A 21191-nucleotide genomic window follows, 5' to 3' on the forward strand; every position below is an offset into this window, starting at 1 on the left:
AAACTTCAAAACGGAGCAAGGGGTGCTTGTGTGAATTCGTCCTTCGTGTGCAAATGTTGTGACTTTCCTGGCCTGAAGGCCGTCAATGTGTTGGACCCTTATTGGTGCACAGCGTCTCAACAACAGCAGTGGGGTTTGCTTCAACCGATAGGTAACATCCAGACGTCAATCACTAGGTGCATTTCTAGTCCCAGTTAGACAAAATCTACGTCAGCACGTAAGACAAAACTACAATGCGTGTTGTAGAGAATGTACCTCCTCCTATACGTGTAACCTTTAAGTGGTATACCTTGAATGATCCGAGCGTGCTACCTATTTCAAAGACAATAAGTTGCTCCAGATGCTTCGTGGAACACAAAAACACCGTTTGACCTGTATCACAAGAACAACGGGTCTCACCTGAGTTCTCTGTACAGGTTACTTTCAAACACACACACACTTTGTTCTAACATCACTGATTCAATGTTTGACCCTTATAGATCAAATGTTACAAGTATGCACAAAACCAGACAAGTATACATTCTAAATTCTTGACAGGCATATTAACAAAATGGGATTACTGCAGTGAAATATACTGCATCACGTTACATCGTATTAACAAGAAGCTTTTAAAAAAAGTTGCACATTCTGCTTCACAGTGTATGTAAAACATACTATCGTGTCATTCAAAACGAGGCCATTGCATGCTGGCGTCTGAGTGAAAATGTAGCAAATTCTAAACATTACCTACAAACTACACAACTGAGATGACACATCAATCATCGCCCCCTACTGACAGGCTCTTGTCCACATGCAGGCCGGTGCAGGGCCACCACCTTGTGCCACACAGGGGCAACTGCTACTTGTGGATGCTCTTCGAGTGTTTCAGACGAGGTACGACACAAAACTTCGAGTTGCTGAGGCGATTAAGCAAGCACCGTGCAAAAGCAATTATTATAACATAGTGAATGCTTGGGAGCTTATTGGCTCTTGCTCCTGGTTAGAGATCTACCCAACCCACGGGCCCACAAAGACTGGCCGCCCTTACTCTGCAGGATGAACCTAGGAACTCATGTTCAACGTCACATTCTTGTTATTAAAGGCCTGTGACAAAGGTGCATCTATTGGAGCAACATCGTCTCTGGCTTACACATCGACCGGGTCTCCACTTGACTTTGTATTGTCTAGGACCAAGTCCACCCACACCTCCACTTCCACAAACTGCTGGGAGTTGCCTCGCTCTGCCTCAATCAGAATTCTCCTCCTGCTTCACGTTGCTTTCATCAATGTAAAGGTCCCATTCTGGAGATGAATCTTCATCTTCACATTCTACCTTCACTTCTTCACATTTCACCTTCACCTCTTCATATTTCACCTTTATAGCTTTAAAAGTATTCTTAGTTTTTTCGGTAAAGTCACGTTGAAGAGAAACAACAAAATAACAAAATATATATAAAACAATAAAAAATTCTCACGACGTTTCGACCATAACTCAAACGGTCATCATCAGGTGTGTCGGTTTGCATAAATTTATTTTGAAAACGGCATATTTATTTATATATATAAAAATAACGTTTGCGTCACGCGCAACGATGGCAGTTTGCCAGGACTAGTCCATCTATTTTTTGAAAAGAGGAGGGGGGAGACGAAATTTGTTTTTATGTATGCTGTCTGAAAGGCACTGTAAGCGTGAACAATCAATCAAGAACTGAAATGATTTATCAAATCTTTCCAATGATTGCTAAGATAGAATCCATCTTCTCGGTTGAAATTGTCTCTGTGTTTGTATATGTGGATAGCCTCATGAACGAATCTCTCATGGAAGCCAGATGGCTTACAAAGAACCTCCGTCTTGGAAAAGTCAATGGCATGTGAGCCTACTGAATTAGAACAATGATCTGCTACGGCCGAGGTGTTGGTCCTACCGTGTTTAAGGTCTGCTTTATGTTCACGAATGCGGTCCGAGATATGGCGTTTGGTTTCTCCAATGTAACTACTACCACAGAGGCAACTTAGTTTGTAGACACCAGGGTATTGTATGTCCGGAATCACATCTTTTACAGACGGAACCAGATCACGGATTTTATGTAATGTGTTGAAACGGACCTGGATCTTGTGTTTATTCAAGATTTTGGAGATCTTTTTTGTGATCCCAGCAATGTAGGGTAAAGTGATGGTTTTGAAAGGCTCCTCAAGAGGGTTCTTCTTCATGGTTTGAGTGATAGCTTTGCGGATTGTATAGTCGGAGTAACCATTAGCCCTAAGAGCTTGGTGTACGTGCTTGAGTTCACTGCTTATGTGTTCCTGGTCGGATATGCATTGGGCTCTATGATACAGAGTCTTGATGAGAGAATTCTTCTGTGATGGATGGTGGTGGGAATCCGGTTTCAGATAAGCATCCGTATGGGTAGCTTTCCTGTAGACAGAGTGGCTCATTGAACCATCAGGTCTCTTTTTAATTAGGACATCCAAAAAAGGTATCATGCCATCTATTTCGACTTCCATGGTAAATCTGATGGCTGGGTGTATGGAATTGATGTGGTCGAAGAATTTGTCTAGAGCAGGCCGGCCATGTGGCCAGATGACAAAAGTGTCATCCACGTACCTCTTCCATAAGGTTGGGCGCAGAGTGGCAGTCTGGATGGCGTCAGTCTCAAATTTCTCCATGAAAATGTTAGCTATAACTGGAGAAAGGGGGGAGCCCATTGGGGTGCCCTCAGTTTGTTTGTAGAAAGTTCCATTCCAAGTGAAGTATGTATTGGTTAAACAGTGTCTCACCAGGGGGGGTACCTCAGTGTTTAGTCCTTGATGAACCAAGTCTTCAATGATTGCAATGGTGTCAGGTATATATTTTGTTATTTTGTTGTTTCTCTTCAACGTGACTTTACCGAAAAAACTAAGAATATGAATTACTGCAGTCACGAAAGCTTTAAATCAAAGCTTTAAAAGTGTCCAAGCTGGGATTTTCGTCCGGTTCTTGTTTCATGAGGGATGGGCTCATTGCGGCACTTTGACTCTCACAAGCTGATTTCAGACTCCACTCCTTGCGGATCTTCTGATGCTTTTGTGTTCTCTGGTGTCTTCGAAAATTTGATGAATGTGCAAACGCCTTCCCACAAACACTGCACTTGAAGGGTTTCTCTCCCATGTGTGTTCTCTGGTGTGTTACAAGATTACATGAATCTGAAAACGCCTTGCCGCACAGAGTACACTTGAAGGGTTTCTCTCCTGTGTGTGTTCTCTGGTGTTTTTTAAGAGCAGATGACCATGAAAATGTCTTCCCACAAACACTGCACTTGAAGGGTTTCTCTCCCGTGTATGTTTTCTGGTCTTTTACAAGATATGACTGTGTAAACGCCATCCTGCACATCGTGCACCTGAAGGGTTTCTCTCCCGTGTGTGTTCCCTGGTGCCATGTCAGATTTCCAGTCCGGTCCGTGCTGTATGCACGCTGGTCGCAATGTTGACTTGTCGTACCGAGCTGCTGTGCTGACTGCCTTTGCTCCATCAGACCAATTCTGCAGAGGAAGCGTCAGCTGCAGACAGAAAAAAATAATATCCACACCATCTACACGTCAGGCACAGAGGAATGCACACGTGACTTACACGTCTATACTTATTAATATATTCATGATGTAGTGAAAAAGTTTCCCAAATTCATCAGATTTGATGAATCTGCAAACGCCTTCCACACAGAGTGCACCTGAAGGGTTTCTCTCCAAGGGCTGCTATGGCACACAATGAGAGGGAAAATGTCATTAATATGCCTGGAAGCTTTCATATCTTCAAGATGAATGTTAACCCAAAACTCTAAGCACACAATTTCGGCTGTCTGACTACAAAAGGAATATTTATGAGAGCTAAATTCAGCTGACATAGCAAAGGGTGTTGAAAACAATACTATTTGTGTTATGCAGAAATGCATAAATCAATGTTCAATCGCAACTTAGAGGTGTGAATCCAGGCTCAGATGCATGTGTGTGCTGTGTTCACCTCCTGTTTCCATTCGTATAAAGAGTTTCAGAGGAAAACAAAAATAAACTTGTTTTGATATAACCTCCGTGTTCAACAGAGTTAATAGACTTTACTGCAAACACAAACTTGACACTGTCACACACTGCCATGAGTAAACAGGTGGTGGTGTGACCAGAACCATGCCTGGCCACCTTCATCTGCTCAGCATGAATTCTTCCTCACTCCACCAAGTAATGAATCGAGGATCAATCAACATAGCCGAGGCTATCCGTGTCTCTTTCTCTCTCTCCCCATGGTGAAGGTGTTCCCCTCTACACATTCAGAGTCAACAGCGGCACGCGCTTAGCGTCTTTGACCGATAGATACGTTGACGCACGTATTGTTGGTTCTTTCAGTAAAGTCACGTAGATAGAAAATAAAAATAACAGATAAAATTTAATAAGATAAAGACCACTTGTGTTGCGATCGAAATGTCGTGGGTTTTTTGCTTCATTTTCAAATTTGTTTATTTTTCATTTAATTTATTATCTGTTATTTTTATTTCATTTTCTATCTACGTGACTTTACCGAATAAACCATGAATATTAATTCCTGCAGTCATGAAAGCTTTAAGTCAAAACATTCACACACGTTGACAAAGCCCCACCTTGTGTTGTTGTGGGCAAGTCGCTTCTGATAACAAGAGCGGTATAGCAGCTCAAGCGGGCTTGGCCTGCTAACAAAAGAAAATAAAAACTGCGTGAATATTATATTCATATTCTTAGTTCTTTCGGTAAAGTCACGTTGAAGGGAAACAATAAAATAATAAAATATATATGAAACAATAAAGATTCTCACGACGTTTCGACCATAACACAAACGGTCGTCATCAGGTGTGAATATTTACAATAAAACAAAGTTACAAAGTGGCGAGCCGGGTGAAGACAAATTAAACTTAAGCGAGATAATTAAAGTAAACGCAATCAGGCGAGGGCAGGAGGCAAGGCCCCGCGTGGCTAGGCCCCGCGTTGTAAAGTTCCAACCTGAACATCGATTCCCATCAGAGTCAGAATCAGAAAGGGTTTTATTCGCCATGTAAGTTCACACCGACACGGAATTTACTTTGGCAGGATGGTGCATACATTCAACATATAGGAATCTAAAATCTTAAATAAGTTTTAAACAAGTCTTACTATAATAATAAGGGTTAAAAGTCTAACTAACACCAAGGGGCTGAAGTATATAAAATTGAATAAATATCGAATATAAAATAGCTTTAAGATATAATTTAAAAATAAAAAATACAAATAGGGTAACATAGTTAATATCGGCAAGGTGTCGTTATGTAGAGCAAATGTTTAAAACAGTGTTAGCCCTTGGCCTTGTTTAACAGGCCAGCAGCAGATGGGAAGAAACTGTTTTTATGGCGTGAGGTTTTGGTCCTGATGGACTGAAGCCTTAAGCCGGAGGGGAGTAGCTGAAACAGAGAGTGTCCAGGGTGGGAGAAATCGGCCATAATCTTCCTCGCTCGCCTCATGGACCTTGTCGTGTGCAGGTCCTCGAGGGTTGGTAGATTGCAGGCAATTACCTTCTCAGCAGTGTGGATGATACGCTGCAGTCTGCTCTTGTCCTTGGCAGTGGCAGCAGCGTACCAGACGGTTATGGAGGAGGTGAGGATGGATTCAATGATCGCTGTATAGAATTGCACCATCATTGTCTTTGGCAGGTTGAATTTCTTCAGCTGCCGTAGAAAGTACATCCTCTGTTGAGCTTTCTTGGTGAGGGAGCTGATGTTCAATTCCCACTTGAGGTCCCGGGAGAGAATAGTGCCCAGGAAGCGGAAGGACTCTACAATTTTGACTGGGGAGTCTGACAGGGTGATGGGGGTGAGTGGTGCTGTATTCTTCCTGAAGTCCACAACCATCTCAACTGTCTTTAGAGCATTTAGCTCTAAGTTGTTCTGGCTACACCAGGTCACCAGATTGTCAGCTTCCCACCTATAGTCAGACTCATCCCCACCAGAGATCAGCCCAATGAGGGTGGTGTCATCCGCAAACTTCAATAGTTTGACGGACAGATGATTGGAGGTGCAGCTGTTGATATACAGGGAGAAGAGCAGAGGGGAAAGGACGCAGCCCTGAGGAGTTCCGGTGCTGATGGACCTGGAGTCAGAGACTTGTGTTCCCAGCTTAACGCACTGCTTCCTGTCAGACAGGAAGTCTGTGATCCATTTACAGGTGGTGTATGGCACGTTCAGCTGGAAGAGCTTGTCCTGAAGCAGGGCAGGGATGATGGTGTTGAAGGCAGAGCTGAAGTCCACAAACAGGATCCTGGCGTAGGATGCTGGGGCGTCCAGATGCTGTAGGGTGAAGTGGAGGGCCATGTTAACTGCATCGTCCACAGACCTATTGGCTCTGTAGGCAAACTGAAGGGGGTCCAGGAGAGGGTCTGTGATGGCTTTGAGGTGTGCCAGGACCAGGCGCTCAAAAGACTTCATTACCACAGATGTAAGGGCGACCGGTCTGTAATCATTTAGTCCTGTTGGCCTTAGCTTTTTGGGCACAGGGATGATGGTGGAGGACTTGAGACAGGTTGGTACATGGCATGTCTCCAGGGAGGTGTTAAAGATGTTGGTGAACACCGGAGACAGCTGGTCAGCGCAGTGCCTGAGGGTGGCTGGAGAGACAGAGTCCGGCCCGGCTGCTTTGCGTGGATTCTGCCTCTTGAAAGTCTATTCACTTCTCCCTCCTGAAAGGAGATAGTCGTCTCTATAGTATTGGTGGGGGATGGGGCCTCTTGGGTTGGAAGGGGTGGTTCAGGACAGTCCAATTGTCTTTCAAATCTACAGTAGAACTCGTTCAGGTCGTTGGCTAGGCGGGAGTCATTAGTGGTGTGGGGGGCTCTGGGTTTGTAGTTGGTGATCTGCCTGAGCCCTCTCCAGACAGAAGCAGCGTCGTTTGTAGAGAACTGGTGTTTTAGTCTCTCTGAGTGCAGTCATTTAGCCTCTCTCACCGCTTTGCTAAACCTGTTCTTCGACTCCTTGAATCTGTCTCTATCTCCACTCCTAAACGCTTCCTCCTTCTCCAACCTCAACCTTCTGAGCTTTGCTGAGAACCAGGGCTTATTGTTGTTAAAGTTCACCCTGGTACGTGTTGGGACACAGCAGTCCTCACAGAAGCTGATGTAGGACGTCACAGCCTCTGTGAGTTCATCCAGACTATTGGTAGCAGTCGTGAACATATCCCAGTCAGTACAGTCTAAGCACGCCCGCAAATCTTCCACAGCCTCACTGGTCCACTGTTTAGATGTCCTCACAGCAGGTTTACAGAGTTTTAGTTTCTGCCTGTATGCAGGAATCAGGTGGACCATGGCATGGTCAGAGTGTCCTAGTGCTGCTCGGGGGACGGCGTGGTAGGCTCTACTGACTGTAGTGTAGCAGTGATCCAGAGTGTTCTCTTCTCTGGTTGGGCATTTAATGAATTGTATGTATTTGGGGAGTTCGTGGCTGAGATTACCTTTGTTAAAGTCGCCAAGTACGATAACCAACGAATCTGGATTTGCTCGCTCCACACTCAGAATCTGATCGGCGAGCATGCGTTGGGCTTCTTTAACCTGAGGACAAGGCGGCAAATAAACTCCGACCAAAATGAGCGACGCGAACTCGCGAGGCGAGTAAAACGGTTTACAGGTTATAAAAATTGATTCAAGGAGTGGAGAACAATGTTGCAGAATCACTGTGACATCTACACACCAGCCACTGTTAATGTAAAAACAAATACCACCGCCTTTCGTCTTGCCGGAGAGTGCTATGTCACGATCCGATCTTACAAGATGGAAACCTGCTAGTTGTAGCGAAGTGTCCGGAATCAAATCACACAGCCATGTTTCCGTGAAGCACAATGCAGAAGCTGAAAGAAAGTCTTTGTTTTTTACCATCAGTAGCTGAAGTTCATCCATTTTGTTGTACAGTGAACGTACGTTGGAGAGGAAAAAGCTCGGAAGCACTGTTCGGATCCCGCGTCTGCGTAGCCGTACTAGAGCCCCCGACCGTTTACCCCTTGGGCGGCGTTTTGTTGCTTGAGCAAAGCCTAGCGCAGCATTGACATGAATGACTACTAATTCTGCCGCTGGAAGCAGAAAAGTAGGAATTAAATCCACAGGAGTTGTTTCCCTGATATTTAAAAGTTCGTCTCTTGTTAGAGAACTCCGAAAATCTTGGCAAAACACTGAATTGACAGACAAAACAAGACAAAACAGGTCGCACCGACCGGCTGAGGCTACCATCATCAGCGCCATCTTCACACCAGCACGGGTGTGCTGAACAGCAGGACTCTCTCACCAGCACTGGTGTGTTGAACAGTAGGCCCCTCTCACCAGCATGGGAGTGGTGAACAGCAGGCCCCTCTCACCAACACGGGTGTGATGAACAGCAGGCCCCTCTCACCAACAAGGGTGTGATGAACAGCACGCCCCTCTCACCAGCACGGGTGTGATGAATAGTAGGCCTCTCTCACCAGCACGGGTATGCTGAACAGCAGGCCCCTCTCACCAGCACGGGTGTGATGAACAGCAGGCCCCTCTCACCAGCACGGGTGTGTTGAACAGCAGGCCCCTCTCACCAGCACGGGTGTGTTGAACAGCAGGCCCCTCTCACCAGCACGGGTGTGTTGAACAGCAGGCCCCTCTCACCAGCACGGGTGTGCTGAACAGTAGGCCCCTCTCACCAGCACGGGTGTGTTGAACAGCAGGCCCCTCTCACCAGCACGGGTGTGCTGAACAGTAGGCCCCTCAACACGGGTGTGCTGAACAGCAGGCCTCTCTCACCAGCACGGGTGTGCTGAACAGCAGGCCTCTCTCACCAACACGGGTGTGCTGAACAGTAGGCACCTCAACAGCAGGCCCCTCTCACCAGCACGGGTGTGCTGAACAGCAGGCCCCTCAACACGGGTGTGCTGAACAGCAGGCCTCTCTCACCAGCACGGGTGTGCTGAACAGCAGGCCTCTCTCACCAACACGGGTGTGCTGAAAAGCAGGCCCCTCAACACGGGTGTGCTGAACAGCAGGCCTCTCTCACCAGCACGGGTGTGCTGAACAGCAGGCCCCTCTCACCAACACGGATGTGATGAACAGCAGGCCCCTCTCACCAGCACGGGTGTGCTGAACAGCAGGCTCCTCAACACGGGTGTGCTAAACAGCAGGCCTCTCTCACCAGCACGGGTGTGCTGAACAGCAGGCCTCTCTCACCAACACGGGTGTGCTGAAAAGCAGGCCCCTCACACCAGCACGGGTGTGCTGAACAGCAGGCCCCTCAACAGCAGGCCTCTCTCACCAGCAAGGGTGTGCTGAACAGCAGGCCCCTCAACACGGGTGTACTGAACAGCAGGCCTCTCTCACCAGCACGGGTGTGATGAACAACAGGCCCCACAACAGCAGGCCTCTCTCACCAGCACGGGTGTGATGAACAGCAGGCCTCTCTCACCAGCACGAGTGTGTTGAACAGCAAGCCCCTCTCAAGACAAAACTGGACAAAACAGGGCGTACCAACCGGCCGAGGCTGCCATCATCGGCGCCATCATGCTCGCTGCTACTCAACTGACATCAATACGAGAGAGAGAGGCTCTACCTTGGTAAACAACAACAACCGCCACAACAACGACCACCACCACCACCACGATAATTTCTCACCTCGGATTTCAGTGCAAGCGCAGATCGGCAGCCTCCTGTTACCTTGCGACGTCACGCGGGTAAGCAGGTAACATGACGTCACTTCCGGGGTAAGAGACACGCCCCTCCCACAATGAGCGGCTCTGTAACTTGTATATTTAGGTGTTATGAAAATTGATGAAAATTTAATGAAATTTGAGACTTGCATAATTTATCAGAAATTATGTTAATTTGTGTAATTATGCACATAAATTAAGCTGATTCGGGAGATAATCGTATTAATTTATGCGAGTGGGCGTGGTTATGATAATGCGGGTCGAGCCTCGGTGACGTGAATTGTGTTATGAATTGGAATAACGCAATTAAGACCAGATGACTGTGTGTACACTGTGTGTGTGTACACTGTGTGTGTACATTGTGTGTGTACACTGTGTGTGTACACTGTGCATGTGTACACTGTGTATGTACACTGTGTGTACATTGTGTGTGTGCACACTGTGTGTACACTGTGTGTACACTGTGTGTGTGTACACTGTGTGTGTGTACACTATGTGTATACACTGTGTGTGTACACTGTGTGTGTACACTGTGTATAAACTGCGTGTGTACAGTGTGTGTGTACATTGTGTGTACACTGTGTGTCGCTGTGTGTCACTGTGTGTGTCACTGTGTGTGCACACTATGTGTGTTACTGTATGTCACTCTGTGTGTGTGTACACTGTGTGTATACACTGTATGTACACTGTATGTGTCTACACTGTGTGTGTGTACACTGTGCGTGTACACTTGTGTGTGTGTACACTATGTGTACACTGTGTGTCACTGTGTGTCGCTGTGTGTCACTGTGTCACTGTGTGTGTCACTGTGCCTGGCACAAGCGTCGTGGTGACGTCACCTCCACTTAGTGGCGAATGGCGGTTGTTGTTGTGTCACTGTGTATACTATGTGTGTCACTGTGTGTGTGTCAGTGTGTGTACACTGTGTGTGTACACTGTGTGTGTGTACACTATGTGTATACACTGTGTCACTGTGTGTCGCTGTGTCACTGTGTGTGTACACTGTGTGTGTATATATACAGTGTGTGTACACTGTGTGTGTACACTGTGTGTGTATATATACACTGTGTGTGTACCCTGTGTGTGTGTACACTGTGTATATACTGTATGTACACTGTGTGTACACTGTGTACTGTTTGTGTACACTGTGTATACACTGTGTACAGTGTGTATAAACCGTGTGTGTACACTGTGTGTGTGTACACTATGTGTGTACAATGTGTGTGTACACTGTGTATATACAGTGTGTGTACACTGTGTATACACTGTGTGTATACTGTGTGTGTACACTGTGAGTGTGTACACTGTGTGTACACAATGTGTGTGTACACTGTGTAGTGTGTACACTGTGTGTACAGTGTGTGTACATTGTGTGTACACTTGTGTGTGTACACTGTTTGTGTCCGCATTGAACCGAACCCCCGGCAAGGCCATCTACTTAACGACGAGAAAAAAATCACACGAAATGTCCTTTTCAATGAAGTCTTCCAGATGTAAATTGATACAAGCTTTTAATGAGGAAATAAAATCATCTCATTCAAAACACAACACAATTCAAAGATGTTTCATTTTAAAACTTCAAAACGGAGCATGGGGTACTTGCGTGAATGCGTCCTTCGTGTGCAAATGTTCTGACTTTCCTGGCCTGAAGGCTGTCAATGTGTTGGACCCTTATTGGTGCACAGCGTCTCAACAACAGCAGTGGGGTTTGCTTCAACCGATGGTTACGAACATCCAGACGTGAATCAGCAAGGAGCGTTTCTAGTCCCAGTTAGACAAAATCTACGTCAACACGTAAGACAAAACTACAATTCGTGTTGTAGAGAATGTACCTCCTCCTATACGTGTAACCTTTAAGTGGTACACCTTGTAACTGATGAATGATCCGAGCGTACTACCTATTTCAAAGACAATGAGTTGCTCCAGATGCTTCGTGGAACACAAAAACACCGTTTGACCTGTATCACAAGAACAACGGGTCTCACCTGAGTTCTCTGTACAGGTTACTTTCAAACACACACACACTTTGTCCTAACATCACTTAATCAATGTTTGACCCTTATAGATCAAATGTTACAAGTATGCACAAAACCAGACAAGTATACATTCTAAATTATTGACAGGCATATTAACAAAATTGAATTACTGCAGTGAAATATACTGCATCACGTTACATCGTATTAACAAGAAGCTTTTAAAAAAAGTTGCACAGTCTGCTTCACCGTGTATGTAAAACATACTATTGTGTCATTCAAAACGAGTAGGCCATTGCATGCTGGCGTCTGAGTGAAAATGTAGCAAATTCTAAACATTACCTACAAACTACACAACTGAGATGACACATCAATCATCGCCCCCTACTGACAGGCTCTTGTCCACATGCAGGCCGGTGCAGGGCCACCACCTTGTGCCACACAGGGGCAGCTGCTACTTGGGGATGCTCTTTGAGTGTTTCAGGCAAGGTACGACACAAAACTTCAAGTTGCTGAGGCGATTAACCAAGCACCGTGTAAAAGCAATTATTATAACATAGTGAATGCTTGGGAGCTTATTGGCTCTTGCTCCTGGTTAGAGATCTACCCAACCCACGGGCCCACAAAGTGTTCAACTTCACATTCTTGTCATTAAAGGCCTGTGACAAAGGTGCATCTATTGTAGCGACATCGTCTCTGGCTTACACATCTACCGGGTCTCCACTTGACTTTGTATTGTCTAGGAGCAAGTCCACCCACACCTCCACTTCCACAAACTGCTGGGAGTTGCCTCACTCTGACTCACAGTCAGAGTTCTTCTCCTGCTTCACGATGTGAAGGTCCCATTTTGGAGTTGAATCTTCATCTTCACATTTTACCTTCACTTCTTCGCTCATCACTTCTTCAAATTTCACCATCACTTCTTCACATTTCGCCATCACCTCTTCATATTTCACCTTTATACCTTTAATAGTGTCCAAGCTGAGATTTTCGTCCGGTTCTTGTTTCATGAGGGATGGGATCATTGCGGCACTTTGACTTTCACAAGCTGATTTGAGACTCCGACTCCGCTCCTTGTGGATCTTCCGATGCTTTTGTGTTCTCTGGTGTCTTCGAAGATTTGATGAATCTGCAAACGGCTTCCCGCACAGAGTGCACCTGAAGGGTTTCTCTCCCGTGTGTGTTCTCTGGTGTGTTACAAGATTAGATGACTGTGCAAATGCCTTCACGCACACACTGCACTTGAAGGGTTTCTCTCCTGTGTGTGTTCTCTGGTGTTTTTTAAGAGTAGATAAATCTGAAAATTCCTTCCCACACACACTGCACTTGAAGGGTTTCTCTCCCGTGTGCGTTCTCTGGTGTATTACAAAATAACATGAATCTGAAAATGCCTTGCCGCACAGAGTACACTTGAAGGGTTTCTCTCCTGTGTGTGTTCTCTGGTGTTTTTTAAGAGCAGATGACCATGAAAATACCTTCCCACACACAGTACATTTGAAGGGTTTCTCTCCTGTGTGACTTCTCTGGTGCCGTGTCAAATTTCCAGTCCGGTCCGTGCTGTATGCACGCTGGTCGCATTGTTGACTTGTCGTACCGAGCTGCGCTGAGTGCCTTTGCTCCATCAGACCAATTCTGCAGAGGAAGCGTCAGCTGCAGACAGAAAAAAATAATATCCACACCATCTACACGTCAGGCACAGAGGAATGCACACGTGACTTACACGTCTATACTTATTAATATATTCATGATGTAGTGAAAAAGTTTCCCAAATTCATCAGATTTGATGAATCTGCAAACGCCTTCCACACAGAGTGCACCTGAAGGGTTTCTCTCCAAGGGCTGCTATGGCATACAATGAGAGGGAAAATGTCATTAATATGCCTGGAAGCCCTCATATCTTCCAGATGAATGTTAACTCAAAACTCTAAGCAGACAATTTCGGCTGTCTGACTACAAAAGGAATATTTATGAAAGCTAAATTCAGCTGACATAGCAAAGGGTGTTGAAAACAATACTATTTGTGTTTTGCAGAAATGCATGAATTATAGTTCAATCGCAACTTAGAGGTGTGAATCCAGGCTCAGATGTCCTTGAATGCTGGGATGAACAGTTCTGACTTCAGCTGAATGTGTGTGCTGTGTTCACCTCCTGTTTCCATTCTTATTAAGAGTTCCAGAGGAAAACAAAAATAAACTATTGTTTTGATATAACCTCCGTGTTCAACAGAGTTAATAGACTTTACTACAAACACAAACTTGACACTGTCACACACTGCCATGAGTAAACAGGTGGCGGTGTGACCAGAACCATGCCTGGCCACCTTCATCTGCTCAGCATTAATTCTTCCTCACTCCACCAAGTAATGAATCGAGGATCAATCAACATAGCCGAGGCTATCCGTGTCTCTGTCTCTCTCTCCCCGTGGTGAAGGTGTTCCCCTCCACACATTCAGAGTCAACAGCGGCACGCGCTTAGCCTCTTTGACCGATACATTGACGCACGTATTGTTGGTTATTTCAGTAAAGTCACGTAGATAGAAAATAAAAATAACAGATTAAATTTAATAAGATAAAGACCACTTGTGTTGCAATCGAAACCTCGTGGGTTTTTTTGCTTTATTTTCAATTTTTCATTTAATTTAATTTTTATTTTCTATCTACGTGACTTTACCGAAAGAACCAAGAATATTAATTCCTGCAGTCACCAAAGTTTTAAGTCGAAACATTCACACACGTTGACAAAGCCTCACCTTGTGTTGTTGTGGGCAGGTCGCTTCTGATAACAAGAGCGGTATAGCAGCTCAAGCGGGCTTGGCCTGCTAACAAAAGAACGAAAATAAAAACTGCGTGAATATTTACAATAAAACAAAGTTACAAAGTGGCGAGCCGGGTGAAGACAAATTAAACTTATGAGAGATAATTAAAGTGAATGCAAATCAAGCGAGGGCAGGAGGCAAGGCCCCGCGTGGCTAGGCCCCGCGTTGTAAAGTTCCAACCTGGACATCGATTCCAATGCTCGCTGCTACTCAACTGACATCCCTACGAGAGAGAGGCTCTACCTTGGTAAACAACAACCACAACCACCACCACAACAACCACAACCACAATGAGAATTTCTCACCTCGGATTTCAGTGCAGGAAGCATACCTCGTGATGTCAAGCGGCAGCAGGTGCCATGACGTCACTTCCGGGGAACGGAACACGCTCCTCCCACAATGAGCTTCTCCGTAAATAAATAAATTAGAGTATTAATAAATTATGTTAATGTGCCTTTCGATATTAGTTCATTTTAGTTCATTTGTTCATTTATTTGGTATAGCCCTGTGAGCCATTCGGCTCTTGAATCGGGTGCAACCGCAACAAACAAAAAAACATGAACAAGAAAACATCTTAAAATGATTATGTGACTGTGCAAACAGAAAATACAGGAAAAAATATCAAAATATTCCTGAAATAACACCGTACACCAACTCTGTGTGCAAAAATCCCAGTGGGATGCAAGTCAAATAACAACAACAACAACCACAATAGAATCAGAATCAGAAAGGGTTTTATTCGCTATGAAAGTTCACACCGACACGGAATTTACTTTGGCAGGATGGTGCATACATTCAACATATAGGAATCTAAAATCTTAAATAAGTTTTAAACAAGTCTTACTATAATAATAATAAGGGTTAAAAGTCTAACACCAAGGGGCTGAAGTATATAAAATTGAATAAATATCGAATATAAAATAGCTTTAAGATATAATTTAAAAATAAAAAATACAAATAGGTTAACATAGTTAATATCGGCAAGGTGTCATTATGTAGATAACTAAGATTAAGGCCATCAGTCTAACTCCGTACTACAATAAACATTAACATGGCCTAAACCAAAAAAACTTTTCGAAATCACCAAAATAAAAGCCATAAATGCAATGTAACAGTGATCATAGGGAGTGTGACCGAATTTTTTACAATAAACTACATAAATAAATTATAACACCAAAATCTAGAGCCATATTTCAGGCCACTAAATAGCAGTGGCAGCTAGGGGTGTACAACTCCTCTAGAGCAGTTTTGAGTGAAGATCTCATAGGTGGTGATTCAAGTTGCAGTTTATTGGCAATAGCATTCCAGGCCCTGGGGTCATGAATAGCAAAGGCCCTTCCTCCAGTTTTTGTACGGCAATAGGGAATGTGAAGCTGGTAAATGAGCGAAGACCTGAGGTCAAATTTGTTCTTTGAAACAGAGAGGAGATCCAGTAGGTAGTCTGCGGAATTTTTTGTAAGTACATCGTGAATAAATAAGATCTGGTGCACAAGCCGTCGAACATTAAGAGATGTTAAGTTTGACCCAATGTAGAGATCACAGTGGTGAGTCTATGGGGCAGTGTTGAGTCTATGGGCAGTGTTGAGTCTATGGGCAGTGTTGAGTCTACGGGCAGTGTTGAGTCTATGGTGCAGTGTTGAGTATATGGGCAATGTTGAGTCTACGGGCAGTGTTGAATCCACGGGCAGTGCTGAGTCTATTATGGTGCAGTGTTGAGTCTATGGTGCAGTGTTGAGTCTATGGGCAGTGCTGAGTCTATGGGCAGTGTTGAGTCTATGGGCAATGCTTAGTCTATGGGCAGTGTTTATCAATTCTACAGAATCTGAGCCTCGCTCGCACTGCGTGTTCGCCTATCCGCACTACGGTTTATAAAAGCGCCCTGCTAAGGCCTCACGTGATAACAGCCCCGCCGAGTCGCCTGCCCGTGATTCGAGGCACGGAACGTCGAATCTCCTCCTCCACCACGACCACACGAGGACATTGTTTTGTTTGTAACCTCACCACAAAGGAGGATATAGCTCAAGACCCCCCCGCCCAGACACCTACGCAGCGTTGCGCTGGTGAGTGCCGTGTTGAGGCCTATTCCGGGAGTGTCACCGGTCTCGGCTAGATTGCCCAGCCGGCCGAGGCGGCACTTTGGCCGGCTACAGATGCCGCTGTCATGCGATGGCCTCCATAGAGACCTGGAAGATGGTCTCTAGGTTATGTTGTGGGTTGGCAAGCTTCCAAAGGATGCGTGAAGGCTGCCGCTAGGCTTTTGTAACGAATCTTTGCTGCGTGTTTTAAACTTGAATTATTTGCAATGCACGCGTGTCAATGTGCTCTAGAGGAGTTGTACAACCCTAGCTGCCACTGCTATTCAGTGGCCTAAATTATGGCTCTAGATTTTGGTGTTATAATTTATTTATGTAGTTTATTGTTAAAAATCGGTCACACTCCCTATGATCACTGTTACATTGCATTTATGGCTTTTATTTTGGTGATTTCGAATTTTTTGTTTGTTTTGGCCATGTTTTGTTTATTGTAGTACGGAGTTAGACTGATGGCTTTAATCTTAGTTGTCTTGTGGTTGTTGTTGTTATTTGACTTGCATCCCACTGGGATTTTTGCACACAGCGTTGGTGTACGGTGCTATTTCAGGAATATTTTGATATTTTTGTTCCTGTATTTTCTGTTTGCACAGTCACGTAATCACTTTAAGATGTTTTCTTGTTCATGTTTTTTGTTTGTTGCGGTTGCACCCGATTCAAGAGCCGAATGGCTCACAGGGCTATACCAAATAAATGAAACTATGAACTATGCGTCGCTCAAAGACTTCACTCGAGCGCGTCGTGTTCAAGCTCGCTTTGTCTCCCTTAGGAGCTTACAAAGTGCCGCCCAATAATTTACCGTGCGTCTGCCTCTTAGACCGAGTGAATCGCTTGAACAAGTGCACATTCAGAAGCGTAAACTCTGCGAGTATCTCGTTTTAAATTTTTGATTTAAAGGTTTTGTGACTGCGGTAATTTATATTCTTAGCTCTTTCGGTAAAGTCACGTTGAAGGGAAACAATAAAATAATAAAATATATATAAAACAATAAAAATTCTCACGACGTTTCGACCTGATGACGACCGTTTGTGTTATGGTCGAAACGTCGTGAGAATTTTTATTGTTTTATATATATTTTATTGTTTCCCTTCAACGTGACTTTACCGAAAGAGTTAAGAATATCTCGTTTTATTCATAGTCCGTGTTTCCAAGGATAAAACAAATTGCACATTCTCATTACCAATACATCGACCTGGCTGGCGGTCACAGTTGCCAGGAGCCCCTTTCCCTGTCGGCTTGACATTTTTTTCAACTCAATTGTTTTTTTACACAGCTCTTGGACAGACGTGCGGCAGTGTTGGTTTATATCCTGGAAGGTGCTCTAACTTCAGGGGGTGTTTCATTGATGGGAAAAAAAACCTGAGCTGGGGCTGTAATCAATGTTGTTTTATTGATCTAGTTTAAAACAATCAGCACGAACATCGGTGCCAAACTAACACGATGTGAGGCGCTAGATTTGAAGCTTTCGTGATGTGCAAGGATTCATACTCTTTGGATTTTTTTCGGTAAAGTCGCGGAGGTAAAAAAAATAAAGTAAACCCAAGTTAAACTTTAGCAGCCGTATAGTTTACAGCAGAATACTCAGCAAGGCAACCAGTTTGTCAGCTTAACTACTGCCTCTGGTTCACGTGTGTAACGCTCTTCAACCTGCACACGGCCATCTCTCCGTCCCCCCCCAACCCCCTGCAGCATAACAGAAGGCGGCTTAACTTAGCCCCCGCCCCACGGCCCTTCTTGTCTCTCCCCCCCCCCCTTAACCTGTATACAATCTCGGGTGTCACTACCACCACCATTACACCACCACTACTACCACCACCACTAGCACCATCACCACCACCACTTCCACCACTTCCACCATTACCACCACTACTACCATACACTACCATCACTACCACCACCATTACCACCACTACTACCAGCAACGCTACCACCACCATTACACCACCACTACTACCACCACTACTAGCACCATCACCACCACCACTTCTACCGCCACTTCCACCATTACCAGCACCACCACCACTACTACCATACACTACCATCACTACCATCACCACCACCATTACCAACATCACTACAATCACTGACCACCACCGCTACCACTAATAACACCACCGCTACCGGGATGTTTGCGCGCTGAATGCTGGAATCTGATCCCGCGTCTCCTCCCTCTCCTCCGGCCCTCCCCCCTCACCAGCGGCCTCCCAGACGGCCTCCCCCAGCCCGGGCCCCGGCCCCGACCCCGGCCATGGCTACAGCCGCCCCCTCCATGAGGGCTCGCTCCTACCGGCCCATCCGGGTGCCCAAGCGCTCCACGGACGACGCCGGAGGAGGAGGAGCCGAGTCCCACGCGGCGCCCTCCAAGGTCGCTCGCCCGCTCGGCGACGACGCCGGGGGGCCGTGGCCCGCGCCGGGGCCTCCCCGCCGCGGCCGTCGTCTTCGTCGCCCCGTGACGTTCCGGGCTCTCGAGGGGGGGCGCCGCCGCCGGGAGACTTCGGCGGCGGCGGCGCCCCCCCAGGAGAGCTCCCGCGGCGGCAGCAGCAGCGGCGCCCGGCCGACGCCGGGAATCAGCCCGAGGGTCGCCCCGGAGCGCGGAGACGGCGGCGGAGAGTCGGGGCCGGCGCTCGGTGCTGACGAGGCGGCGGGCAAGGAGGAGGCGGAGGAGGAGGAGGCGGAGAGACGCAGGGAGGCCGCGGTTGGACCGCGTGCGGCGCGGAAGAGACACTTCGACTTTTGGTGGCAGGGCATGGGCAGGAGGGGGAGCAGCAGGAGGGGCGGAGGAGGAGGAGGCGGAGCGAGAGGAGGAGGAGGAGGGGAAGAGGAGGCCGAGGCGGCGATGAAGGCGGCGGAGGAAGAGGAGGAGGAGGTTTTGGCCGGGCGGTCTCCGCTAAGCAAGCGGCGGGAGGCGGCGGCGGATTGCCCGGTGGGACCGAATCCCGATCCCTGCCCGGGCTCCTCTACCTGCCGCGCTCCTCCCCCTCCTCCTCCTCCTCCTCCTCCTCCTCCTCCTCCTCCTCCTCCTCCTCCTCCTCCTCCTCCTCCTCCTCCTCCTCCGCCGCTGCCGGCGGCGGCGGTCGCGGGCAAGCGGCGGTCGACCCCGCGTGGGGCGACGTTCCACTTCTGCTCGCTGATGCCGCGGCCGCTGGCTGAGCCGCCGCCGCCCACCGAGAGGCGCCGGGGTCGCGCCCTGGAGAAGCAGCGGCAGCGACGGAGACAAATTCAGCAACAATACCGGCAGCAGAGAGCGTCGTCATCGTCCTCCAGCTGTTGGTCGTTCTCGGACGCATCGTCGTTGTCGTCGTCTTCATCGCCGGAGGACGAGGTGGTGGTGGAGGGTGACGAGGTGAAGGAGCGGAGGGGCGAGGAGGAGGAGGTGGTGGAGTCTACGGGGGGCGTCCGCAGGCTGCTGCTGAAGTCTCGCGCCAGCCGCCTGCAGCCGAGCGTCGACAGAGCACGAGACGATGGGGAGGTGGCGGACAACGAGGAGGAGGAGAACGAGGAGGAGGAGGAGGAGAGGAAGACGAGGAGGAGGAGGAGGAGGAAGAAGAAAAAGAAGAGGAGGGGACTATGGAGATCACGCAGTGCAGTCGATGATGGCGACTACAAGTCGGGCGACGAGGTGGAGGAGAAGGAGGAGGAGAAGGAGGAGAGGGTGGCGAGTCTCAAGAGGGTGGAGGAGTGCCGGATTCTCAAGCAGATAGACGACATCATGGCTGAGAAACCCCAGCTGGAGGGGAGATGCAGGGTGAGGAGGAGGAGATGAGGTGTAGGGTGGTGAGGAGGGGCTGGGTGGTAAGGTATAGGGTGGTGAGGAGGGGCTGGGTGGTGAGATGTAGGGTGGTGAGGAGGGGCTGAGTGGTGAGGTGTAGGGTGATGAGGAGGGGCTGGGTGATGAGGTGTAGGGTGGTGAGGAGGGGCTGGGTGGTGAGGTGTAGGGTGGAGAGGAGGAGGGTGAGGAGACTACCGGGCAGCGGGTGAGGGTGTTGGGAGTGGCTCACTCAGTCATTCACTCACTCAGTCACTCACTCAGACACTCACTCAGTCACTCACTCAGTCACTCACTCAGACACTCACTCAGACACTCAGTCACTCACTCAGTCACTCACTCAGTCACTCACTCAGTCACTCACTCGCTCACTCAGTCACTCACTTAGACACTCACTCAGTCACTCACTCACTCACTCGAACACTCAGTCACTCACTCAGTCACTCACTCATACACTTACTCAGTCACTCACTCAGTCACTCACTCAGACACTTACTTAGACACTCACTCAGACAGTCATTCACTCAGTCACTCACTCAGACACTCAGTCACTCACTCAGTCACTCACTCAGACACTCAGTCACTCACTTAGTCACTCACTCAGACACTCAGTCACTCACTCAGTCACTCACTCAGACACTTACTCAGACAGTCACTCACTCAGTCACTCAGACACTCACTCAGACACTCAGTCACTCAGACACGTACTCTGACACTCAGTCACTCACTCAGACAGTCACTCAGTCACTCACTCAGACAATCAGTCACTCACTCAGTCACTCACTCAGTCACTCACTCAGACACTCACTCAGTCACTCACTCAGACACTCAGTCACTCACTCAGTCACTCACTCAGACACTTACTCAGACACTCAGACAGTCACTCACTCAGTC

The 21191-nt window shown here is 47.3% G+C and overlaps 1 protein-coding gene across 1 annotated transcript; it reads left to right on the forward strand.

Moving 5' to 3' along the window:
* The first annotated feature begins 16306 nt into the window (after positions 1-16306).
* LOC142912014 (uncharacterized) lies at positions 16307-20295 on the forward strand. Its single transcript, XM_076060347.1, has 2 exons — positions 16307-16501; positions 18729-20295. The coding sequence occupies exon 2, from the start codon at positions 18780-18782 to the stop codon at positions 20292-20294; it is 1515 nt and encodes a 504-aa protein (XP_075916462.1). The 5' UTR covers positions 16307-16501; positions 18729-18779; the 3' UTR covers position 20295.
* Positions 20296-21191: the final 896 nt, after the last annotated feature.

The sequence above is a fragment of the Petromyzon marinus genome, unplaced genomic scaffold (assembly GCF_048934315.1).
Source record: "Petromyzon marinus isolate PM22_M1 ecotype Great Lakes invasive population unplaced genomic scaffold, UKy_Petmar_22M1.pri1.0 PM_G_Scaffold_181, whole genome shotgun sequence".
In the NCBI taxonomy this organism is placed as follows: Eukaryota; Metazoa; Chordata; class Hyperoartia; order Petromyzontiformes; family Petromyzontidae; genus Petromyzon; species Petromyzon marinus.